The following is a 20,444-nucleotide window of genomic DNA, read 5'->3' as shown; positions in this document are numbered from 1 at the left end:
CTTGTGGAAAGTCCTGACTTCTGGGTATTAAGCATAAAAATGTTTCTTAATTACTTCAGGTCAAGGTTTCAGTGTATTAGAGTTGTAAAAGTGATAATTCTCGTCAAATGAGTTTTCTCTGAATATCCTCAGGTTGTCCTTGAATAACTAATTAAGACAGTTTTCAGTACAGAGACTTAATTCTGTCATAAATATTTCAACAGGAAGCATCTAAAACAGTTTGATGTGACAGTAAATCAGTATGAAGCAGTTTCAATAACCTGGCTCAACTAAGGGCTTGACTCTGCTTTCTTGTCTTACGTTCAGATGTTCTTGCTTCATATGTTTTTGTGTCTTCCCTGTCTTCTTTCTCCTCTCGGCCTCCTGTCCCCACATCTCCACACCTCCGCTCTCTACCTCCTGAAACCCCCAACCCTGACCTCTGCCTCCCCCTCCTACTCCCCTCCTCCCCCACCTCCACCTCCCTCTGTAGTGGAGACAGTCCAGAGCAACGCTCATCTGCTACTTGACAGCGGGCATCCCCTGTCCCTTCGCTGTCAGGAGACGATCAGTGAGACCTGCATCCCTGTGCCTGTGCTAAACTGGCAGGAGGGCTTCCTCAAAGCCCCACCCGCCACTATGGAGTGTGTGTAGCCTCTCCCATTCACCTGCATCCGTCTCCGCGCCCCCATTCACCGTGTTCCTTTGTTTGTCCGTTCCATCCGTCTTGCTGTCTCGTCCATGATGCTCAGATTTTTATCGAAGGCCCTGTTCAGACCTGGCATTAACATCGGTCCTGAGAGATTCAATCACAAGTGGGCAGTATTAAGTTGGGAATGACCACTTGTGATCAGATCTCACTTCTCTGCTCTGTATGCAAACAAACACGTATGTCATTTGTGTTGTTAAAGACCAAATTCTGTGGATTTGACCCAGTCTGAGTTCACACCAAATGCGTCCAAGTCATGTTTCTGAGTGATCAGATCTCAGTGAGTACACATTTACATGGACTTGACCTCATTTAGGATCACTCTGGGCGGATGTTAATACCACAGCTAAACAGGGTCTAAACAAATATAACCATCACTTTGTATCTGATCGCCCTGGAGATTCACTGCATATAGACCTCTCCTCATTTCATCCAGTCTTTAGGCTCAATTCCACTGTAGTGGCAGTTTATTTCACCGGCTGAAGTCTTGGCCTATTAATATTCTATGGTTTGAAATCAAAATGCCATGGAAATACTCGGAGATCTGAGCATCTACTCACGTAGTGTTTGTCTTTGCATTCGTACGTTTGTGTCACATTTGATTTTTGTAGGAAACACATTTGTGTTTGTGCTGTGGTTTTTCAGCCAGGCTTTAGTGTGTCAGGCTCATTATAGATGTCAGCAGAGAGTCTTTCTATAGCTGTCTGTGTTTCAGAGACAGGTTTTGATGTGAGTATATTGTGCCGCTCTCGATGTCGTGTTTCTACTTACATCTTAACATCTTGAATATACTGTGTGCTCTATGTTTCTCCCTGTGATTGTGGTCAGAGATCATCTGATTTTATCAAATGTCCAGAAATAATTCAAGTATTTTTTTTTACAAATCACTGTGCTAATAGATAAAAGAAAACCAGCATTCGTAAGAAATACAAACACATGGACGTGACTATAAACACATTTTCCATTCAGTGTTTTGTGTACTCATGTTCCGTGTGGCCACTGGGTCAGTGACAGAGATCATACCTTGGCTACCATGTGGCGGCCTCGTGGTTTCTGAAACCACGCTGCCTGCCGTCTCATCCCCCTCCCCCATCTCCCATCTCTGTGAACTTCCATTTACCTGTGTCTCTTGTCTAATGGGATCTCCTTGTTTCGGCTCAATAGCGGATGTTGTTCAGTCTCATGGTGGTGTCTTCATGGACAGTTCGTACCCCTCATCCCCCGTAACGGGCCCCCTCTCCCGGGGCCAGCGGAGGGCCAGTGAGGTCAGCATTGCCAGCCAGGTCTCAGGAATGGCAGACAGTTACACTGCCACCAACGTAGCTAACAGTAAGTGTTCTCAATGCCAACCAGTCTCTCTATCTCTCTGCGTTCCACTCACACAAACAATGGTACGAGCTATTATTATTTTTTTATTTTTTATTTTTTTTAAAGTCCAGCTTTTCTCTATCGTAGTGTCTCCTTAACTTTGCTCCCTAGCCTTCTCTCTCTCAACCCCTGTTCCTCTGACTTTGCACACACACACCCTGCACTCCAGCTGAAGCAGACGAGTCAGCCAGGTAGACCACTAGTGTACCCCGCTCCTTTTGCTATGCAGCAAGCCAGACTTACCACCGGCTCCGAGCGGAGACCTGGGCAGTCACTTCGTCAGGCTCCTGTCAAAAGTCCCGAGCAGAGTCCTGAAGAGCGAGCTTAGCGCCAGTCTCCACTGTCTGTCTTTCTCTTCTCCACTGTCTTGATGTAAATGCAAAGAACGAGTGCTGCATTTATCTGATGTTGTTATGCATGTAGACACCTGCCCCCCTCAGCCATCACCGCACTGTCCACTCCCCACAGCGATGTTCACTAAAATAACTGGTATTCTGTTTCCTGTTTGTTTTATTGTCCTCAAGAGTCCCGTCCCCCCCCTCCCGCCATTTGTTAACAGAACATTTATTTGTACTTCACATTATTTTTCTGAATACTGCCCATTTAGCACCCACAGCTCAACCTGGAAGATGCACACGAGAAGATCTTCAGCCGCAGCATCACTCTACCACACCATCTTAATTGTTACTAACTGTTATTTATAATCTTTCCCACCCACAGCTCTGTTTAAGGCAGCTCACAGACACTGGACTCAACCCAACATTGTTCGTCAAACTGTCATGAATTGTCAGATTGCCAACATGAATGCATTTTTTTTTACTTGGCGTCTTTTTTGTTTTCTTCTCTTCCCATAGCCAATTCATGCCAAATTAACCAGTCCAAAAAGTTCGGCCTTTTGTCCCAGCTCGCCTTATCGTCACAAAATAAATTCTTCCTGAAAAGTCCTCCTAAGTCCCGTAAGAAAGCAGGGGTTGACCAGGACGCGGGATCTCCCGATGCAGATCTAGAGGCAGAGCTGGACGCTGAGCCAGACTCTAACGAAAGTCTTAGTCCTACTGACCAGTACGACAACTGCCTGTCACCGGGGCTGGACTGTGCTATATCTGAGTTGGTCTTGCTGGACTCCCAGGCTGAAGTGGAGCAAGGTATATTTCTAAAGGAAGGGACGAGTGAAATAAACGTGAAGCTACAGGTCTTTTCTGTGTGCTGCTCTATGCTTGGTCCCAAATCCAAAAATATATGTTTTTGATGCTCTTGCAGAAAGCCTCTCTTCTTTACTTGGATACTTTCAAAATTGAATACATAAAGATTCAAGCCGCTTCCACTAATAAGGGATCATTACAAATCCAAATCTTGCGCCTTCTTTCCAAATTAATTATCTTTTTTTCAGGCTTTTACTAACATGAATAACTCTGTTTTTCTTCTTTCTGTACCTGATAGCCAGCTCTTCAAGACTTCTTGTCAATAACGGTTCTAAACTGCTTCCTCTCCCTCCTGTAGCTGAAGAACGACTGGGATCGGTGATGATTGTGGTTAAAGATTGAAATAATCCCTTTGCTGTAGCTTCAGGGGTGTTTAACCTTTGCGTGGCATCACACACCTCCCACTAGAAGTGTCCTCTTACATCTCTGTCACCCTATTCCCTCAATTCCACTCACAGTTGCCGCACGCTGGTGGGGCACAAAGCGGCTGGACTTCGCCCTGTACTGCCCCGATGCTCTGACCGCTTTCCCCACAGTGGCTTTACCGCACCTTTTCCACGCATCTTACTGGGAGTCCACCGATGTTGTGTCTTTTCTTCTGAGACAAGTGAGTAAACCTTTTAATCCCTGCCTTTCTTTATGGCCTGTTAATATGTTACTCGCAGGATGAATCATTGAAATGTCCCCTGTAGGTCATGAGGCACGAAAACTCCAGCATCCTGGAGCTTGATGGGAAAGAAGTGTCTGAATTCACCCCGTCCAAACCTCGAGAGAAGTGGCTCCGCAAAAGGACTCTTGTAAAGATCAGGGTAGGAATCAGACGCCAGTTTCAAGGTGCTATGGAGCTGGAGTTTAATAGATACTTTCTATTACTTATAATATGATATATTCTAATCACAGCATCCTGGGTTCAATACTAGACTTTTATCATTCAGGGTAAAGTTCTTTAGATATACAAAATAAAACGATTGAAAAAGAAACTTGGCATCGAGTGTGGTCTCTCAGTTTGAGAGCAGCACTTGTCTATTACACTTTAACTCAAACCCTGCGCTAGCACTCAAATAAACCCTGCTTGTGCTTAAGTTTTCATCTGCTTGCTCTTGTTTTTGCCGCTCCATGTTTAACAGCGATCTGCTGGAATCATGATCCTAGGTATTCTTTTTTTTTTTCAAGCACAGGGACATTACGCTGGCATGTTAATAAAACCGTGTAGGAATAATAAAACCGTGGGGAGTGGTAGTGCATGCACCTGGTAAAAGCCCGTACGGGACATAAAGCTAACACTTGCATTTGTCAACAGTACACCTGGCATTCTATTGGTCGGGTAATTTTGACCTACTTAGAAATATCCAAGCACAGAAGAAACAAATCCAGTAGCAGACAGCCCACAGAAACAACTTGAGTGTGAGGAGACGAGCTGAAGCTGGTGCTCGGTTTGAGCACAAGAAGCGGCTTTTTGAGTGCATGCTCAGGGTTTTGTGAAATCAAGAAGTTCGGCTCTCAAATTGAAAGACCACGCTCTTGAATACAAATAAAAGATAACCCCATAAAACTTGTGGTGTAGTTCAATTCAACACAAAAGCTACATTTCTTCATGCGTGTTTCTTTCTCTCCTGCGACAGAATGTCACTGCCAACCACCGGGTGAATGATGCGGTGTTTACCGAGGGCAGTCAGCAGCTGGTGACAGGTCGCTTCATGTACGGCCCTCTGGACATGGTCACTTTGGCCGGGGAGAAGGTGAACTCTCGTGAACTCTCAGGCTGATGTCATTGATGCCAGTGTAACTTGTGCTCATCTCTTTCTGTTTTTTCATCCCCTGTCCAGGTCGACCTCCACATTATGACCCAGCCTCCATCAGGAGAGTGGGTGTGCTTCAACACAGAGGTGACAAACAGCAGCGGCCGTGTGTCGTTTATCCTCCCGGAGGACAAGCGGCTGGGCGTCGGAGTCTACCCAGTTAAAATGGTTGTGAGGTGAGATTAGTTTGGCAGTTTTTCAACATCCAAGAACTGATGATGTGTCTAGTTTATTGAATTCAAGCTTTTTGTACATGTTTGTGTTGTCTTCAAAGTGGATTTCAAGAGAATGTATGTCTTTTATTTCCTCAGGGGTGACCACACGTTTGCAGACAGCTACCTGACAATTATTCCACGTGGCACAGAGTTTGTGGTATTCAGTATTGACGGGTCTTTTGCTGCCAGTGTGTCAATCATGGGCAGTGACCCCAAAGTGAGGGCAGGAGCTGTGGACGTTGTCAGGTATCTTACCTGTGCTTCTGTTTCCTTTGAATTTTTTTTTCAGATTAAACTATGTAAGAATGTTACTTATGTCTCCATTCTCTCGTTGCTCCTCTTTGCAGGCACTGGCAGGATTTGGGTTATTTGATCATCTATATAACGGGACGTCCAGACATGCAGAAGCAGCGGGTGGTGGCTTGGTTGTCTCAGCACAACTTCCCTCACGGCATCGTCTCCTTCTGCGATGGCCTGGTCCATGACCCACTCAGACACAAGGCCAATTTCCTCAAGACTTTAACAGAGGTCAGATGTAAAAGAGTGGAGGACGAAGGGATTGGGGGGGGGGGGGTTTACAAGCATGTTGTCTTGATCTGTGTCAAATAAAGAATACAGTTTTATTTGTGAAAACTAAAACCACAATGTTTGGTAATAATAATGCGAAAGATTATTGTTCGGTTAATGTCTAAGGTCCTTCATTTCACTCATTTCAGGCTCACTTGAAGATTTTCGCCGGCTACGGATCAACCAAAGACATCTCAGTCTACACCGCCATCGGCCTCCCTTCCTCCCAAATATACATCGTCGGCAGACCCTCCAAGAAGATGCAGTGCCAGGTGCCGTCTGATCATTTTACTCAAAGCTCTTTCTAAATAACAGCAAATACTCAGTTTTGACATTTCAAGAATGATAGACTAAACACACAAAGTTCTGTGTTTAAAAATAATACTGCCCATCATACTATCGTACACTTAGTAGAGTTCATACTTCCGCCGAGACCCAACAGTCCCTGAAATTCAATCAAGCGGTTGCAATTTGCACACACTCGTAGGTATCAGTTCTCTAAAATAGCCTGTAAACAAAACCCTCCATTTTGTAATGTTCAAGAAAGTGGGGAAGAAATCCTTGATCTTCCTCTTTGCAATGAGTTCCTTCTTCCAGTGTCCCAGTGCTCCACGCTGTTTTTTTCTAAATCCATTATGTAGGTTCTGAGTAATCCAGTTGACAAACAATTAAACCATCAAAAATGAGTTAGGATGTAAAGTGCTGTGTTTCTTTGTGTTAAGTTAACCGTGTGTATCTGCTCTGATCCTCTCTCCAGTTCATTACAGAGGGCTACGCAGCTCACTTGTCCCAGCTGGAATTCAACCACCGTTCTCGGCCAGCCAAGTCCAGCACCGCTCGCATGGTGCTGCGCAAAGGCAGCTTCGGCCTGGGCGCCAACAGCGACTTCCTGAGGAAGAGGAACCACCTGCTTCGCACCATCTCCTCCCAGCCGGCTCCCAGCTCCCCGACGGGCAGCATCCACAACCGGCCGGAGCGCACGCAGAGCCAGTCTGACAGCGAGCGGCTGGAGAAGGAACGGCTGGAGCGCGCCCACAGTCAGGGAGCGACCCAGCGCAGCATGAGCATCACGGCGAGCTGCTGGGGCCGCACCAGCAGCACCAAGCTGGAACCAGGAGCTCTCAGCCCAAAATGAGATTGGAGAGACAATGTGAGAGTTCCTTCAGGAGAGTGACTTATAGATGCAGTGCTGAGGAAGAGACACGTGACAATAGGATAAATGGAAAGAGGGCAAAGCAGTTTGCTTGCACCAGACGGGTTCTTACTGACAGCAAAATCACAGGTGCTACAAACCACTCCTTACAAAAACTAATGCCAGTCACACATGGACAGAAGCTGCGGCTTTATTTATTATAAAACACACGCACACAGCTCAACAGGCATTTCAAGAAGCATCTTCCTGAAGAAAGAACCTGCACACAGACAGACAAAGCAGATGTGGTTGGAATACAGACTGTTTCTACTGTTTAGTAAATATTTATCGGTCTTAAATACCATGTCCGTTTTCCTCCCCCCGCCCCCCAGACTATAGACAATGGTATCAGGTTCTGATACGACCCAGCAAGCACAAGAATTACTTCAGATACACAGTTTGTGAAGAATAGTTTTAAAATGTGTCCTTTTTAAGAGAGAATCAGATTAGTTGTAGTCTGAGAGGAGAGCGGAGAATCAGGACAAACTGGACTGGGTGTGTTTCAGTCATTTAGCCCAGATTAGTGTTTGCTAGGATTTCTTAAGATTTATAAACAGCAGAGAGCAAAGATCTGATCCAGAGATGCTGAGTCTCACATTGAAGCATTTACAAACGGCAATGACAAGTTGTACAGTCCAGTTTCGCTTGTTTTCTATTCGTCCCTTAGACCAAGGAGTCATCCAAACATCACAAGGAGCAAACTGCGAAATTACCCTTTAACTGTGGTCGCAGCTGAAACTGTTCCTGAGGTTTTTATTGCATTTCACCAAAATCCCACCGCGCCGCGCTGCTGCACCTTCCTAACATGTAATGTATGACTCCGCTATAGGGAAAACTCCTGCTACTGTACGGTTAATGTGCCAAAGCAAACAGTGTAGAATGATATGCTGTACACGAGCAGAGGATATGATGAGGGTGTCCCGTGTAAAAATGGAATAGATTGTGTAAGTATGTAGTTGATTTGCCTTCACAAGGCTTGTACATAATTGTTATATTACAGTGCAGATCTGGTATCTGGTCCACTGAAGACCAGTTTCAAGTGTCTTCTTTCCTTTGGGGATGAAAACTGCCTCATTCAGGATACACTTTATTGATTGATGACGATAATTATTGTTATTTAAGATTATAGATATTTTAAAATGTCTTGATTATGTGAACAAAATGAGTTTTAAGATTACTTTAGCTATATTGTGTGTGAGTGTAAACATTTTTCCAAACTTCAGTCGCAGAAGCCACAACTCAGAGGTCTTTGCCTGGCACAGTATTGTATTTTTATTATTTTATCCTGCAGATCACCAGAATTGTATCAACGGAACTGCTATCTCGTGTCATATATATTGTATGTATGTTATTATCTATTTTGGACATTTTTTGATATGGCTTCTCTCTGGTTATCCCTAAGCTGTAAATGAGGCGCTGAATGTGCTCATAGATAATCCTCCCGAGGTTAAGGTCTCGTTCTCCCGTTCTGCTGGAAGTCGGAAATCTGCAACGTGTAAATGCTGTAAATGCTGCCAGGAGTGGGAGAGCAGAGCAAAGATTTACTTTATGCTGTAGGCCATTTTATTTCAGTTTTATTCATCCGGACGATGTTGATTTGTCCCTCCCACAGGCGTGGGCGGAGCTGACTGCAGTGGACCAATGAGGGCTCGAGTGTGAGGGGAAACATGCAATATATTACTCAACTGCACCACAAGATCAAACTGACTGTTGAAGAAATGTCACAGTGCATTGACAATCAGTTGAACAGGCACATTCTGCGTACGTCACGCTGCGTCGACACAAACACACAAACACACACACACATACATACATGCATTCCCATTTAAATATAAAATAACCCTTAGTTCCACAATGGGGGAAAGTTACCAAAGTAGATTTCCCCACGGTAAAGTCTCACTGCTGTGACATTCCAGTAAGTTTACTCCTGTGGACGCACACGTGCTCAGTCTTTGATCTACTTGTTGATGTTTCAGTTCCAGCACATGAACCAACACAACACTGACTGTGACTGACCTAGGAGGTCAACACTTGGCTTGCTAGAGATAAGACAGTCAGCCCGACACCAACGTTCATGAGGGTTCAGCACTTGGACTGGCAATGCAAGTGAAAGGTCATTTTCAAGGCCTGTGGTTCATGGGACTGTTAAATAGACTGTCCCTGAGGCTTTTAATAGCATAGCATATAGCGACCGGTTTCACATTGCGGCCGTTTCCCTCTGACGTTGTCTTCGGGTCGGGAACTTCAAATCTGGAGTCACATGACACCATGTTTCAGAGTTAAACAACATATTAGATAGCTGATAAGATGCATCGACATCTTAATAGAAAAACAGCCCTCTTGGCTAGAAGAAGGTTGAATGCTAACAGGAATGTTCATGGTTAGTTTTAAGCACTTAATTATTGGAAGGAGCATTTAGATCACAAGCTTGATTCCACTGCATTTTACTTCCAGGCTGTAATAACTGTGTCCCAGGAAAATTCAAATGTGTTTCCCACTATATCAGGTTACAGTATTAAACAGTGATGTAAGCAAGAAAGTGGTTCAATGCTAACATTAGCTGTAGCCGAATCGTTGGTAAGGATTCTATATCCTTTGCAACAGTACAAGTGTACAATTCTAAAAGTTAAGTCTTTGATAACTTAGAAACCTGGACCACAGCAGTACAACATTACATCATTGCTGAGGGGAAAATGGCCGCTGTTTAAACGTGGTCGATTGAAAAGGGTTTGTAATATTTTCGTCCGCTACAAAATCCAGGGGGAATATTAGAGGACTGAGTGAACGTCCCAGTGTAAATGAACCTCTTCCCTCCCTCCTGTTTCTTTGATCCTGGTGAAAGGCTCTTTCATACTGCTCCTCTGCTTTCTGACTCTTTCAAGATCAGGTTTGAAGCCATATTAACAACTCTCTGGAAAGCTGCTATTTCAATAATGGCTATTTGTGCGTTCATAGAAAAGCAACGCTGGAAAAACACGCACTCGTGTAAAGTTGGTATTTACTAAACCTTTTCCCCTTCCTCAGAGATCTTTGAATTGCCTGGTCATTACAGTCCAGAGAATGTAAAAGACGAAGCGGTTATCTGTGAAGTTTGGATACCTCTGGTCAGACACTCGCTTCGATTCTGCTACCGACACACACTTTACCGGAGGCCTTACATTTCCCTTCTCTGCCTTACATTGACCAATGTGTTGCGAGGCCTAGAATGAGGGCCGCTCACACCCGAATTGACTTCATGGAAAGGGACCGACTGTTAGTCCTGATTTTGTGGAAAAGGCTATATTTTCTTAAAAAGGATGTGGTTTGTTTTCACTTTAAAAGAAATGTTTTTGACGTATTTCACCGATGTTAGGGAAGTCACCACTCTCCAACTCTGTGCCCCGGGTAATGCAATGCCACAGTTTCCACATCAGTTCACATTCACAGGCTATAAATACACAAACAACAAACCTTGGTAAATTAAGCGTAGAAAATATCTTCATTGTACAGCGTGTGTATCTTGTAGATTTTTAATAATTTCCATTTTATCCATCCCCTTGTGTTTTAATGTACAGTGTATAAAGAACATAAAGAACAACAAATTCATCTGGGCCTTTTTTCCACATACATACGAATATGAACAAGAAAACAGTTCAGCTTGATTTCAACAATTCAATTTAACTCGTCAAACTTTTAATTTTTCTGGGATCAGCTCACATAAATGAAGATTTACTCAGAGACACACAATGTGAGATATAAAAGTGCGAAGTGGGTTTAAGATATTTAGCTGAAATACAGAGACAAAACTGTTGTGGGATACAGATAACTTAAAGAATCGTCTCACCTTGTTCGACATTAGGAAAACATTATGTAAAGCTGATTGAAATAGGATACAGAAATCATTTGAATGCTGGGGCCGATCCCGGCAGACAGGGCGAGAGGCAGAGTACACAGTGGACATGTCGCCATCGATCTCTATCACTGACAGAGACAAACAACCGTTCACTATCACTGACAGTAAACCTAACAACATCCTGCCTGTCTATAGACTGGGAGAAAACCAGACAAAACGACTCCGGGAATTGAACCAAGAACCTTCTAGCTGTGAGGCAACAGTGATAACCAGAGTCCGACTGATATCGATTTTTGGAGCCATCTTCTGCTATTCAGCAGTAAAAAAAGTCTGATACGTCAGCAGATATATACATTTTCTTTAAATAGCAATGATTCCTAAGATGTATGTAAATGATGATTGATATTTTACAGTTTAATCATAAACCTTATTATCAATGGCTATTAATGAAGAAAACAGAACTACAACTAAATGTATAGAACTTGAATAAAGAAAACATTTTTTTAAAGTAAATGTAAACAAAATCTTTCCTGCATTGTTTATTCAGTAAAATCAAACTTTCATATCAAGACATGTCGGAGGAACGTCGATCAGGCTCTAGGACTCCTTATATGGAGTTAATGGACTCAACCAGATTTAAATTCAACAATCTTATTCGTCTGTTTTTCTTAAGTAATCCCTTTTGTGATCAGCTTACAGTTAAGACAAATCAGTAGTCGATGAAGACTTTTACTTGGATTTAAAATCAGCGAACGTCAAGAGCACGTGTTTGACATTTTTTTAACATTCACCGCTGTGAACAGTTCAATCCCAGGCTAATGCTTGTTATAAAATACATACTAAATATAAAAAATTCATTAATAGTCTAAAAAAGTCGTCGTCCTCCGTCGAACTGTCCGGGAAACCCTCTTGTTAGTGAAGGACTCCACTGAGTCTTCTACTTCTTGGTCCCCAATTTCCTCTGGAAGGCATTCCCGTCTCCCTTGGTGGCTTGCTGTGGGCGGAACAAAGGTTCAATCGACTACAAGGTAATGTTGTTGTGGTCATTTCACAAAGCTACAGCTGAACGTTTCTTTTTTTTTTACCTTGTTGAGTTCTTTGTGTTTTTCTCGGCTGACCATCTCCTCTATGATCTCTCCCTCTCCTCTCACCAATCTACAAAAGGCAGAGGAACAAAACAAGTCAGTGGGCGGACGCCTTCTTTGAGCGTTTGGCGTTGTGGATTGTCGGTGCACGCTCCGTGGCTCAGCCTTACCTGGTCAGTCCTGTTTCAGGGTCCACAACCTTGCGGATCACACTCTGCCTGGCCTCATACTCCTCCTTGGTGATGGGTCTCTTGGTGGAGAGCCGGGCCTTCTGCTCATCGGTCATGACTGCAGTGGAAGACAAAAGAGAAAAAACAACACATGAATCGTTTGCTTTGATGGAAGAAACAGATGTTCTAAAAAGACCAGGGATGTACAAAATGTCCCACCAGGTCCAGGCTCCACCATCCCATCATCACTCTGCCACACCTCCAGGTAAGCCGGAGGTTTCTCTTCCGGAATGATGGACAACAGTCCCTCCATCGTCTTCTTCTTCGCTTTTTCTTTTTCCATCTCCTTCTTCTCTTTCTTCAGCTTCTCCTTTCTCTCCTTCTTCTCCTTTTTCTTCAGTTTCTTCAGCTTTGCCTTTTTCTTCTTCAGCTTCTTTTTCTTGGATTTACTTTTCTTCCTCTTTGCCTTCTCGTCACTCGACGAGGACGAAGAAGACGAGGAGGATGAGGAGGACGAAGAGGAGGAGGAGGTTCTTCTTCTCTTCTTTCTTTCAGTTTTCACATCTGAGGGACGAACAGAGAGCAGTGACGGTTTACAGCAGGTGTTATTTCACTGTACCGTTACAAACAATAACCAAATGTCTGTGATGAAGAAGTGATTTGCAGGGTTTCAATTCTACACAGTGTTGCTGACAATAGGTGTGTGACAAGGATACAGATGTTTGTGTGCAGTATGGTGGATTTAATGGGAGGCTGATATAACTATATATGAAATTTAATTAGGACCTGACCGACTCATTGTATTAAAACAATTGACAAATGTGAGTCTCACTCTGTTTTATGAAAATGTAAAAGAATCTCCAAATGTGTAATGGCATTTGTGAATGTGAACATGGATCTGTAAATGCCTGTATGTAAACAGATAACTTCACATAAAGTGTTTTATCTGTAAATGTGTACATAAATCTGTACATTTTCTTACACACACATTCTAATAGCAGATTTGCACATGTGGAGATTATTTTACACATTCACACATCTGATTAAACACAGACTTATCGACAATGTCAATAGTTTTGCTTCAGTAAAACTCATAACTGATGCTTGTTGACAGATATTTCAGCTTGTAAAACAACTATGTTGTAAAGAACCATTTTAGATGAATATATATAACCAAGGCTCTGAATTCACACAACAAGGAGCTGATCTCAACCTTTGCTCTTGTGCGTCTCTTTCTTTGACGACCTGCCCCGGCTCCTGCTGCTGGATGAAGAAGAGGACGGAGACGACGAGGAAGAAGAGGAGGACCGTGTCCGTTTCTTCTTCTTCTTCTTCTTCTCTCTGTCTGCTCTGTCATGTGACCTGCTGCGACCCATTGTTGGAGAAACTCCACGAAGACAAATCACCGCTGGAAAGTCCGAGCATCAGCGGCCATTCAAGTTTCTCCAGCGTGTTCGTCTTCAATTTCCGTCCGGCGGATTCGAGGAATACAACATTTAAGGTTCCTGGTTCCTACTTGTAATGTGCAGCGTTCATTTGCTCATTTTTGCACGAAAAGGTATTTTCCTTATTTATAAAAAAAAAAACTGCAATATCCCTGTTCAGTGTGTAGAGTAAACTCCATAAAAAAGTACCATAGATAGATATAATGTGTTATATTAACATAAACACACCATTGACCATTTGCTTGCCATACAAATCTCCTGCACAATCTGTTACATATTGCCCATATCTTCGGATTGTATCGAATTTTACCTTTACCTTTAATTTTACATATTTAGTTTTATTTAATTTGATATTTTTGTACTACAGTGCTTTCATCTTAACTGGCTGGATCTTAAACTCCATGTTTCTGCTTAATATGTTTGTTATTGACCAAACACTTTTTAATGAATATTATCCCTGGGTTTAATATCTTCACCGGTGATATTTCATTTTTTATTTTATTTGTATTGGTTTTAGTACAGCTCAAAGAGGGAAAGTTAAAGTAGAGCACATTGCTGATGTCTGTTCATTATATCTTTATGTGTCCAACAAACTCACCAACCAAATAGAATAATCCCTACAAAAAGGAAATCCAAAATAGGACAAATAAGTGTTAGTTTATCTACTCATTAGGTTAAATCGTGTTAGTGTGACTGAAAAAGTCCACTGCTTCTTTTCAAAAGATAAAATAAATACTTTGTTGGGGAATATGACCTTTGTATGAGAAGGGTAAAGTTTGTTCTACCCAAAATAATCAGGTATTAAATACTGAGGTTAGATTGAGTCAGTTTGCTTCCATGTCATGAAAAATAAGGTCAGCAAATTATAGGAATAAATACAACTCAACTTTGATATTGATCTGTAGAGAGAGACAGTTTGTGATCCAGGATATGATTGAAATGATTTATGATTCTTAAAAGGGGTGGGCATTGGAGTTAGAGGGAATGTCTGCTATGTCTGGGGGGCCTGATATCATGTCAGTTACATAATGCTGGATCAGTGGATGAGGGCAGGAATAGATGGTTATTTGATACCGGTGCTATGATACAATGCAACACTGCCAGAGTAATGACTGATATTTGGCATTAGTCTATTAACATGACTGGGAGACTGTGCCGTGGTCCCTTCATGTCAGAAGAAGACACCATTAGTGGGCAGAGTAAGCGTCACATGTGAGAACATATCCGTATTATTTATTTCAAAGTTTTTACAAAGGCATTTGTGAATCTTTAAAGCTGATACAGACTTGTTCCTGATGATGTTAGCCCTTATTACTCTTGATGCACAAGGTTAAACTAACAGAAAAAAAGAAAAGAAAAGAAACGGCTTCGAGGGAAATACTGTAGTAACCTGTCTCCATTCATGCTTAAATATGATTCCACCGAAGCAATAAATAAAACAGTCTCTCAATAATCCTTGAAATACATTGCACATTATAAATACTGAGAAACCGGTTAAACAAAACATTCAGCTGCATGAGTGAAGGTAACAGTCTAAACATGGACTTGAAGTTAGGAGAGTTTTAAGATGTCAGCAGGAACGGAGCCTTAAAGCTATCATCTTTCCAGTCCGTGTGCAAGGGGAGCTGGTAGCGTTGCTTAAAAAAAAAAAAAAAACAGGGGGGGGGGGTCGGTGGTGTTGTAGTGGGTGGAATGTGTCACTGCTGCTGGGATTCGCTCCAGCTCAATAAGATGAAGCCGCCATGCGGATCCTCTCTGGTGGATACAGCAAAACGTTCTTAGCGGCTTTGATAGTGTTTTTCATGAGCATCGCCACAGTCATAGGTCCCACACCTCCAGGTACTGGAGTGATGAAGCCCGCCTTCTGTCTCACGCCTGAATAGGGACAGGGAAAAAAAAAAAAATCAAGGTTAAAAACACCCGAGACACAGTGAAGCACCTTTTACAGCCACACCACCATGGTCACTGTGCTGCCTTACCTTCAAAATCCACGTCTCCGACTAATCTGTGCTTTCCAGTGACCGGGTCCTGCACTCTGTTTATTCCGACATCAATCACCGCCGCGCCCTCTTTGATCATGTCCGCGGTAATGAGGTTCGGAATCCCTGATAAATCCAGCAACGCAGTATAGTTAGAAACCAAAGGAACAACTTTATATGTTTAGCAAACGGTCACGAATCGGACAAGTAGAGACACGAACCTGCAGCAGCCACAACAATATCAGCGATCCTAGTGTGTTGGCAAAGTTTATCCTTTGGAGTGTATCTGTGAGAAATGGTGACCGTCGCATCACCTGCAACAGAATTAAGGTTTAGTATGTAGACTGTAACTGTATCCTCTCACACATATCACAAAAGCAAACACAGTAAAGCACAAACACACACACACCACAACCCACCTCCGGGTCTCTCGTGACGCCCGTCTGTGTGCAGTAACATGGCGATAGGCATGCCCACGTTCTTAGAGCGCCCTGCAACCACGATGTTCTTCCCGAGAGTAGGAATACCTGATAGACAAGAATTTTGGTTGGTTTAATACTGAGATACTTCAGTGAGTTCAGAGTTTGTTCAGCAGCATTTCAGCCTTGAGGAAGTAACAGTTCTCGCAAGTTACCTGTGCGTTTGATCATTTCCCAGACTCCCCAGGGAGTGGCTGGAAGCATGGTGGACTGATCCAGGCACATGCGACCCACGTTGACTACATGGAAGCCGTCCACATCCTTGGTGGGGGAAACTGCATTGCAGATTGCGCGCTCATCGATGTGTTCTGTCACAAACAAAAAGGCAAGTTAGAGTCAGGACGACAATTCACCACTTGTACACGTCTTCCTATAGCTACTGTCAGTCTTTGTTCCAGTTTCTCTGTACCTGGTAGAGGCAGCTGGACCAGTAGGCCGTCCACACGGTGGTCTGTGTTGAGTTTGTAGATCAGGTCCAATAACTCCTCCTCACTGATGTTTGAATGCTTGAGAATCGTTTCACTAGAAATTCCTGTGGGAGGATGAAATTAGAAAAATGATTAAAAAACGCAAAGAAGCATTCGCCCTGTGGTGATTTTCTTGTAGAAGCCTTGTGTTTATGTGTACGTGGACAGTGGGAGTTTTTCACTGACCAACATCAGCTGCAGCACGCGTCTTGTTCAGGACGTAGGAGTGACTGGCTGGGTTGTCGCCGACGAGAATCACACTCAGATGGGGTCTCTTGTGTCCCGCTGAAACCCACTTCTCCACATCCACCCGGGTCTCCTCCCGAATCTGCCTGGCCAACTTCCTTCCTGAGATGACCACTGCCTCCTGCCTGAGAGTCGGAAAAACAATAACAAAAAGGGTCAGAGGAAAATCCAATAACTTGCTTTGTCTTAATTTACAACTTCTACATATCCAAACTAAAACTAAGTTCTTTTTTTTTATCTTTCCTCTTTGAATTTAGTATGCGGGGTAGCTCTCCACATTGGCCCTTGGAACGGGCCTCTTGGAGGTTTAAGAGGACATCTGTCTTCTGCACATGTTCTGATTGAAAAGGGCTTTTGACACCAGAAACCTGTAATCTATCTCCACCATCCACCTTGGGAACGCACCAATTCTATCCTTAGAGCCGTCATTTCTCCACCTGACTGAGACATATGTTTAATCAGCACTTGTGCTGAAATAGTACATGTTCCGTCCCTGGACTGGTGGAAAACTTTTTGAGGTGGGACTCTTTGGACGGAGTTCAGTAAGAGGTGGTTAAATGGTTAAAAGTGAAGTGCCGAGCTCTTCATTATGCGAGTCACAGACAGGGTTAACACACCCTCCTGCCTTTTCCAAACAAAAGCGCCTGGATGGTTTTTTATTATGTAACAACAAACACAGAGAGCAGCGGTGAACAACTGAGGAGTAACGAGGCAACCACGGTGACGCAACACTCCTTTTCATTCTGTCAAAAGTGATTAAACATCGGGGGAAAGTAGCACATCTTTGGGGCGAAGTGGGGTGAGGCCATGGGGACGGTAGTGAACCAGGTCCCAGAGAAAGTGTGTGGGGATTACAGAGCAGCTACTCTTTCACCTCATAAATGTAAATACAAAGCTGCTGTTGTGAGGAGAGAACTTCCCTATTGACATACATGAGCACATATCCATGTTAAAGGAGACCCACCTCGGAAATAAGTTGTCTCTTCGGAGGATTTTCTACAGGTTTTGTCTTCTTTATGTTAGAGTTAATAGTTTTTTATATTTTCCTAAATGTTATTTTTGGTTTTTGTCTTGTTTGATTCACATGTATTTTGTAAAGCATTTTGTAGCCTTGTTTAGATAAGGCTATAGAAATAAAAGAGTAAAAGTAAATAGTTTTATTATTATGATTATATTACTTGTTCTGTGCATTTTAAAGCAAAGCCTTGTATCAGATCTAATTTAATAATGCTTTAATGTTGTGTATATGTTTCTATAAGTGGTAATAACTCAGGCATAAAGTGACATTTGCTTTAGATTACCTATCTAATGACTGTTGAGCTGCAGGTCATGTGCTGGGACCACACGAGGTTCTGGTTTTGGAGACATTAGCCCAATTACACGTCTCATGCTTCACTCAGCACGTTCCCAATAACTACCTACACGGGATGCTGCAGAGAAACACCATCTTCCATTTCTCAGAATTAGGATTATTTTACCTTCCAAATCCTCTAACCTCCTCCAGAACATTACGGCCAAACTGCATTAGCCCGTCCCGCCCTGCTGTGTGCAGACCCGCACCTCGATCTCCAGTTGAAACCTGGCTCCTCAAGCCACAGGGTGCAAGCGCTCACAACGATTTCATCAGCCACTCCGCTGCAATGTTACCGGCATACCGCTAGGGGCGCGCCTCTATAGCGGTCATTCAGTACAAGATGATCTAACAAATCCTCAATTCTGGCGCCCACGATGTGATCAATATAAACACCGTGTGGCACAAGATGGAGCGATGTACACACCGAGGCAATGAACGCAGGTCTGTGCTCGGACCGTGGAGAGAAACAGGCGCCCGAGCATGTGGCGCGGAGCGGATCGAGGTTAGAGAGCCGCGGGGAGAGACTCACCTGGAGGCGGACGTGTGCAGCTTACAGACGTGGTGCTGGGAGAGTTGGCACAGCTTCCTGAGGGTCCTGAGCGCAGCCATGTTCTGATCGTCTGTGAGGCGGAGGGAGAGGAGACAGGAGACACCGCGAGTGGAACAGCCCGGACTGACAGAGCGACGTCTGTGACCGAGAGGGCGGAGAGCTACGGGTTATAAAGGCCAACCCCCCCCCCACTGCCTGCGTCACTGGTATCTGCCACTCGTATATCACACACTCACGAGCTTCCACTGAAATCCACTGCACCCACACACTTCACACACTAACAGGGTTCACACTAATCTATAACATCATGTCACTTTGTAATGCTCAGTATTGTAGTTAAGTATTATGTCAAAGTAAATCAGCGCTGTATAGATACTTTACCAGGATCGATTAACTTTTACATCAGGTGAAATGTTATTTGTAGATTAAGGAAAAATAGTAATTTAAATGTCCAGCGTGTGGAATCTAGTGACATCTAGTGGTGAAGGTTCGTGTAACAGCTGAATACCTCTCAACTCACCCTCCCCTTCCAAACATGAGAGAGAACCTGTGGTAACCTTCAGTTGCCATAAAAACTCAAAAGGTGTTTAGTTTGTCCAGTTTGGGCTACTGTAAACAACATGGCGGACTCTGTAGAGAGGACCCCGATGTAAATATGAATTATTTGAATATAAAGAGCTCGTTCCACATTAAAGAAAACATAAATTCATCAAACACATTAGTGAAAACATCACTAGGATAATTTAATATATCGGAGTTGTATTATTATAGATTATTATTACTGATACATATAAAAGACACATTTAATTATTATTTGCTTGAATTGAATTTATTTTCCACTACTTCATATAAACTGTTGGGAAGTTTAAAGTACTCTGTGATAATGCGTACCTAATGCTTTTCAAAAATATGTAGTAAATAAATATGATGAAGTTAAAAGTAAAAAATGTCCCTCTGAGTGGTACAGGAGGAAGTATTAGGTAAGAATTCTAATCTAATATCCAGTCATTCTTAAACAGAGCACTTGGAAGAATATGCTTAGTCATAAGGCCAGAAAAACCAGTTAGGACAAACAGGATAACTTTTTTCCGCTGTTGAGCCATTACGAAGGCCTCACATGCAACCACTGTACGACACGTCCTCTGAAAATTTCCATTTTGTACCCCGCAGCCAACACATTACACCCATCCCGAGTTGCAATACTTGTCAGTTAGGCTTTGGTAATTTCACTAAACATACAATACAAAATAAATAAGGTCTTAATAATTGAATATGGATAAAAGTATCTTTACACAACAGGGCAGCAAGCTTAAAAAAAGAAAAGAATGGCACGCAGTAGAGCTCATACCCCCGGCAAGGCCCAACAGTCTTTCTCTATAAATCAAGATTTAATAAACTAGATTTCACGTACTTAAAGATATCAGTTCTCATAATATGTTTTTTCATCAAGCTTCTTGAATTATTCCCTTTTTTTGAAAAACCTAGCCCTGAAAAGACAGGGATGAGATCCTAAAGATGATAATTACTGCACTGTGAACCAAGGATTTTGGGGTTCTGGAGATCTTTGGGGAATAACCCACTTCCACCAACAATCCACACCCTGCCGTCGATCAGAAGCTATTTTTGTCTATCAAATGGTTCATAGTCCTTCTCTCATACATTAAGTTCAATGCAAAGTTTTGGGTCTTATGTTTGGATTTCTATGCATAACACAATATTAATTTAAAAAAGAACAAAGCCCCTCCAAGTGTATAGTCAGAGTCTTGGAGAACAATCTACAGAGACAGATGGTTTGGCCCTCGCAGA

The 20,444-nt window shown here is 43.0% G+C and overlaps 3 protein-coding genes across 8 annotated transcripts in view; 1 reads left to right on the top strand and 2 right to left on the bottom strand.

The window, feature by feature from the left end:
- The window catches only part of LOC128438025 (membrane-associated phosphatidylinositol transfer protein 2), a 46,730-nt gene extending 36,372 nt beyond the window's left edge, over nucleotides 1-10,358 (top strand). For 4 of the 6 annotated variants that reach the window (XM_053420369.1, XM_053420365.1, XM_053420366.1 and 1 more), the window contains exons 16-25: nucleotides 1,853-2,017; nucleotides 2,911-3,201; nucleotides 3,717-3,865; nucleotides 3,951-4,067; nucleotides 4,881-4,997; nucleotides 5,085-5,233; nucleotides 5,369-5,518; nucleotides 5,620-5,800; nucleotides 5,989-6,111; nucleotides 6,597-10,358. In XM_053420369.1, coding sequence (XP_053276344.1) covers nucleotides 1,853-2,017; nucleotides 2,911-3,201; nucleotides 3,717-3,865; nucleotides 3,951-4,067; nucleotides 4,881-4,997; nucleotides 5,085-5,233; nucleotides 5,369-5,518; nucleotides 5,620-5,800; nucleotides 5,989-6,111; nucleotides 6,597-6,974 — 1,820 coding nt within the window. In that variant the 3' untranslated portion in view covers nucleotides 6,975-10,358. Of the gene's footprint in view, nucleotides 1-472; nucleotides 626-1,852; nucleotides 2,018-2,910; nucleotides 3,202-3,716; nucleotides 3,866-3,950; nucleotides 4,068-4,880; nucleotides 4,998-5,084; nucleotides 5,234-5,368; nucleotides 5,519-5,619; nucleotides 5,801-5,988; nucleotides 6,112-6,596 lie in introns of all 6 variants that reach the window. The other 2 variants (XM_053420371.1, XM_053420370.1) reach the window with 2 other exon arrangements.
- Nucleotides 10,359-10,681: 323 nt separating this feature from the next.
- Nucleotides 10,682-13,598, bottom strand: arl6ip4 (ADP-ribosylation factor-like 6 interacting protein 4). Its single transcript, XM_053420373.1, has 5 exons — nucleotides 13,332-13,598; nucleotides 12,338-12,682; nucleotides 12,119-12,236; nucleotides 11,949-12,018; nucleotides 10,682-11,857 (listed from the first exon to the last, which is right to left on the bottom strand). Exons 1-5 carry the CDS (start codon nucleotides 13,492-13,494, stop codon nucleotides 11,801-11,803), a joined length of 753 nt encoding a protein of 250 aa, XP_053276348.1. The 5' UTR covers nucleotides 13,495-13,598; the 3' UTR covers nucleotides 10,682-11,800.
- A 1,178-nt stretch (nucleotides 13,599-14,776) lies between these two features.
- On the bottom strand, nucleotides 14,777-18,793 carry mthfd2 (methylenetetrahydrofolate dehydrogenase (NADP+ dependent) 2, methenyltetrahydrofolate cyclohydrolase). Its single transcript, XM_053420372.1, has 8 exons — nucleotides 18,618-18,793; nucleotides 16,675-16,859; nucleotides 16,431-16,553; nucleotides 16,177-16,329; nucleotides 15,962-16,069; nucleotides 15,764-15,856; nucleotides 15,543-15,668; nucleotides 14,777-15,438 (listed from the first exon to the last, which is right to left on the bottom strand). The coding sequence occupies exons 1-8, from the start codon at nucleotides 18,695-18,697 to the stop codon at nucleotides 15,287-15,289; spliced, it is 1,020 nt and encodes a 339-aa protein (XP_053276347.1). The 5' UTR covers nucleotides 18,698-18,793; the 3' UTR covers nucleotides 14,777-15,286.
- Between the last annotated feature and the right edge of the window lie 1,651 nt (nucleotides 18,794-20,444).

This window comes from Pleuronectes platessa, chromosome 4 (genome assembly GCF_947347685.1).
Source record: "Pleuronectes platessa chromosome 4, fPlePla1.1, whole genome shotgun sequence".
Lineage (NCBI taxonomy): Eukaryota > Metazoa > Chordata > Actinopteri > Pleuronectiformes > Pleuronectidae > Pleuronectes > Pleuronectes platessa.
This window is presented reverse-complemented; position numbering and strand designations above follow the sequence as displayed.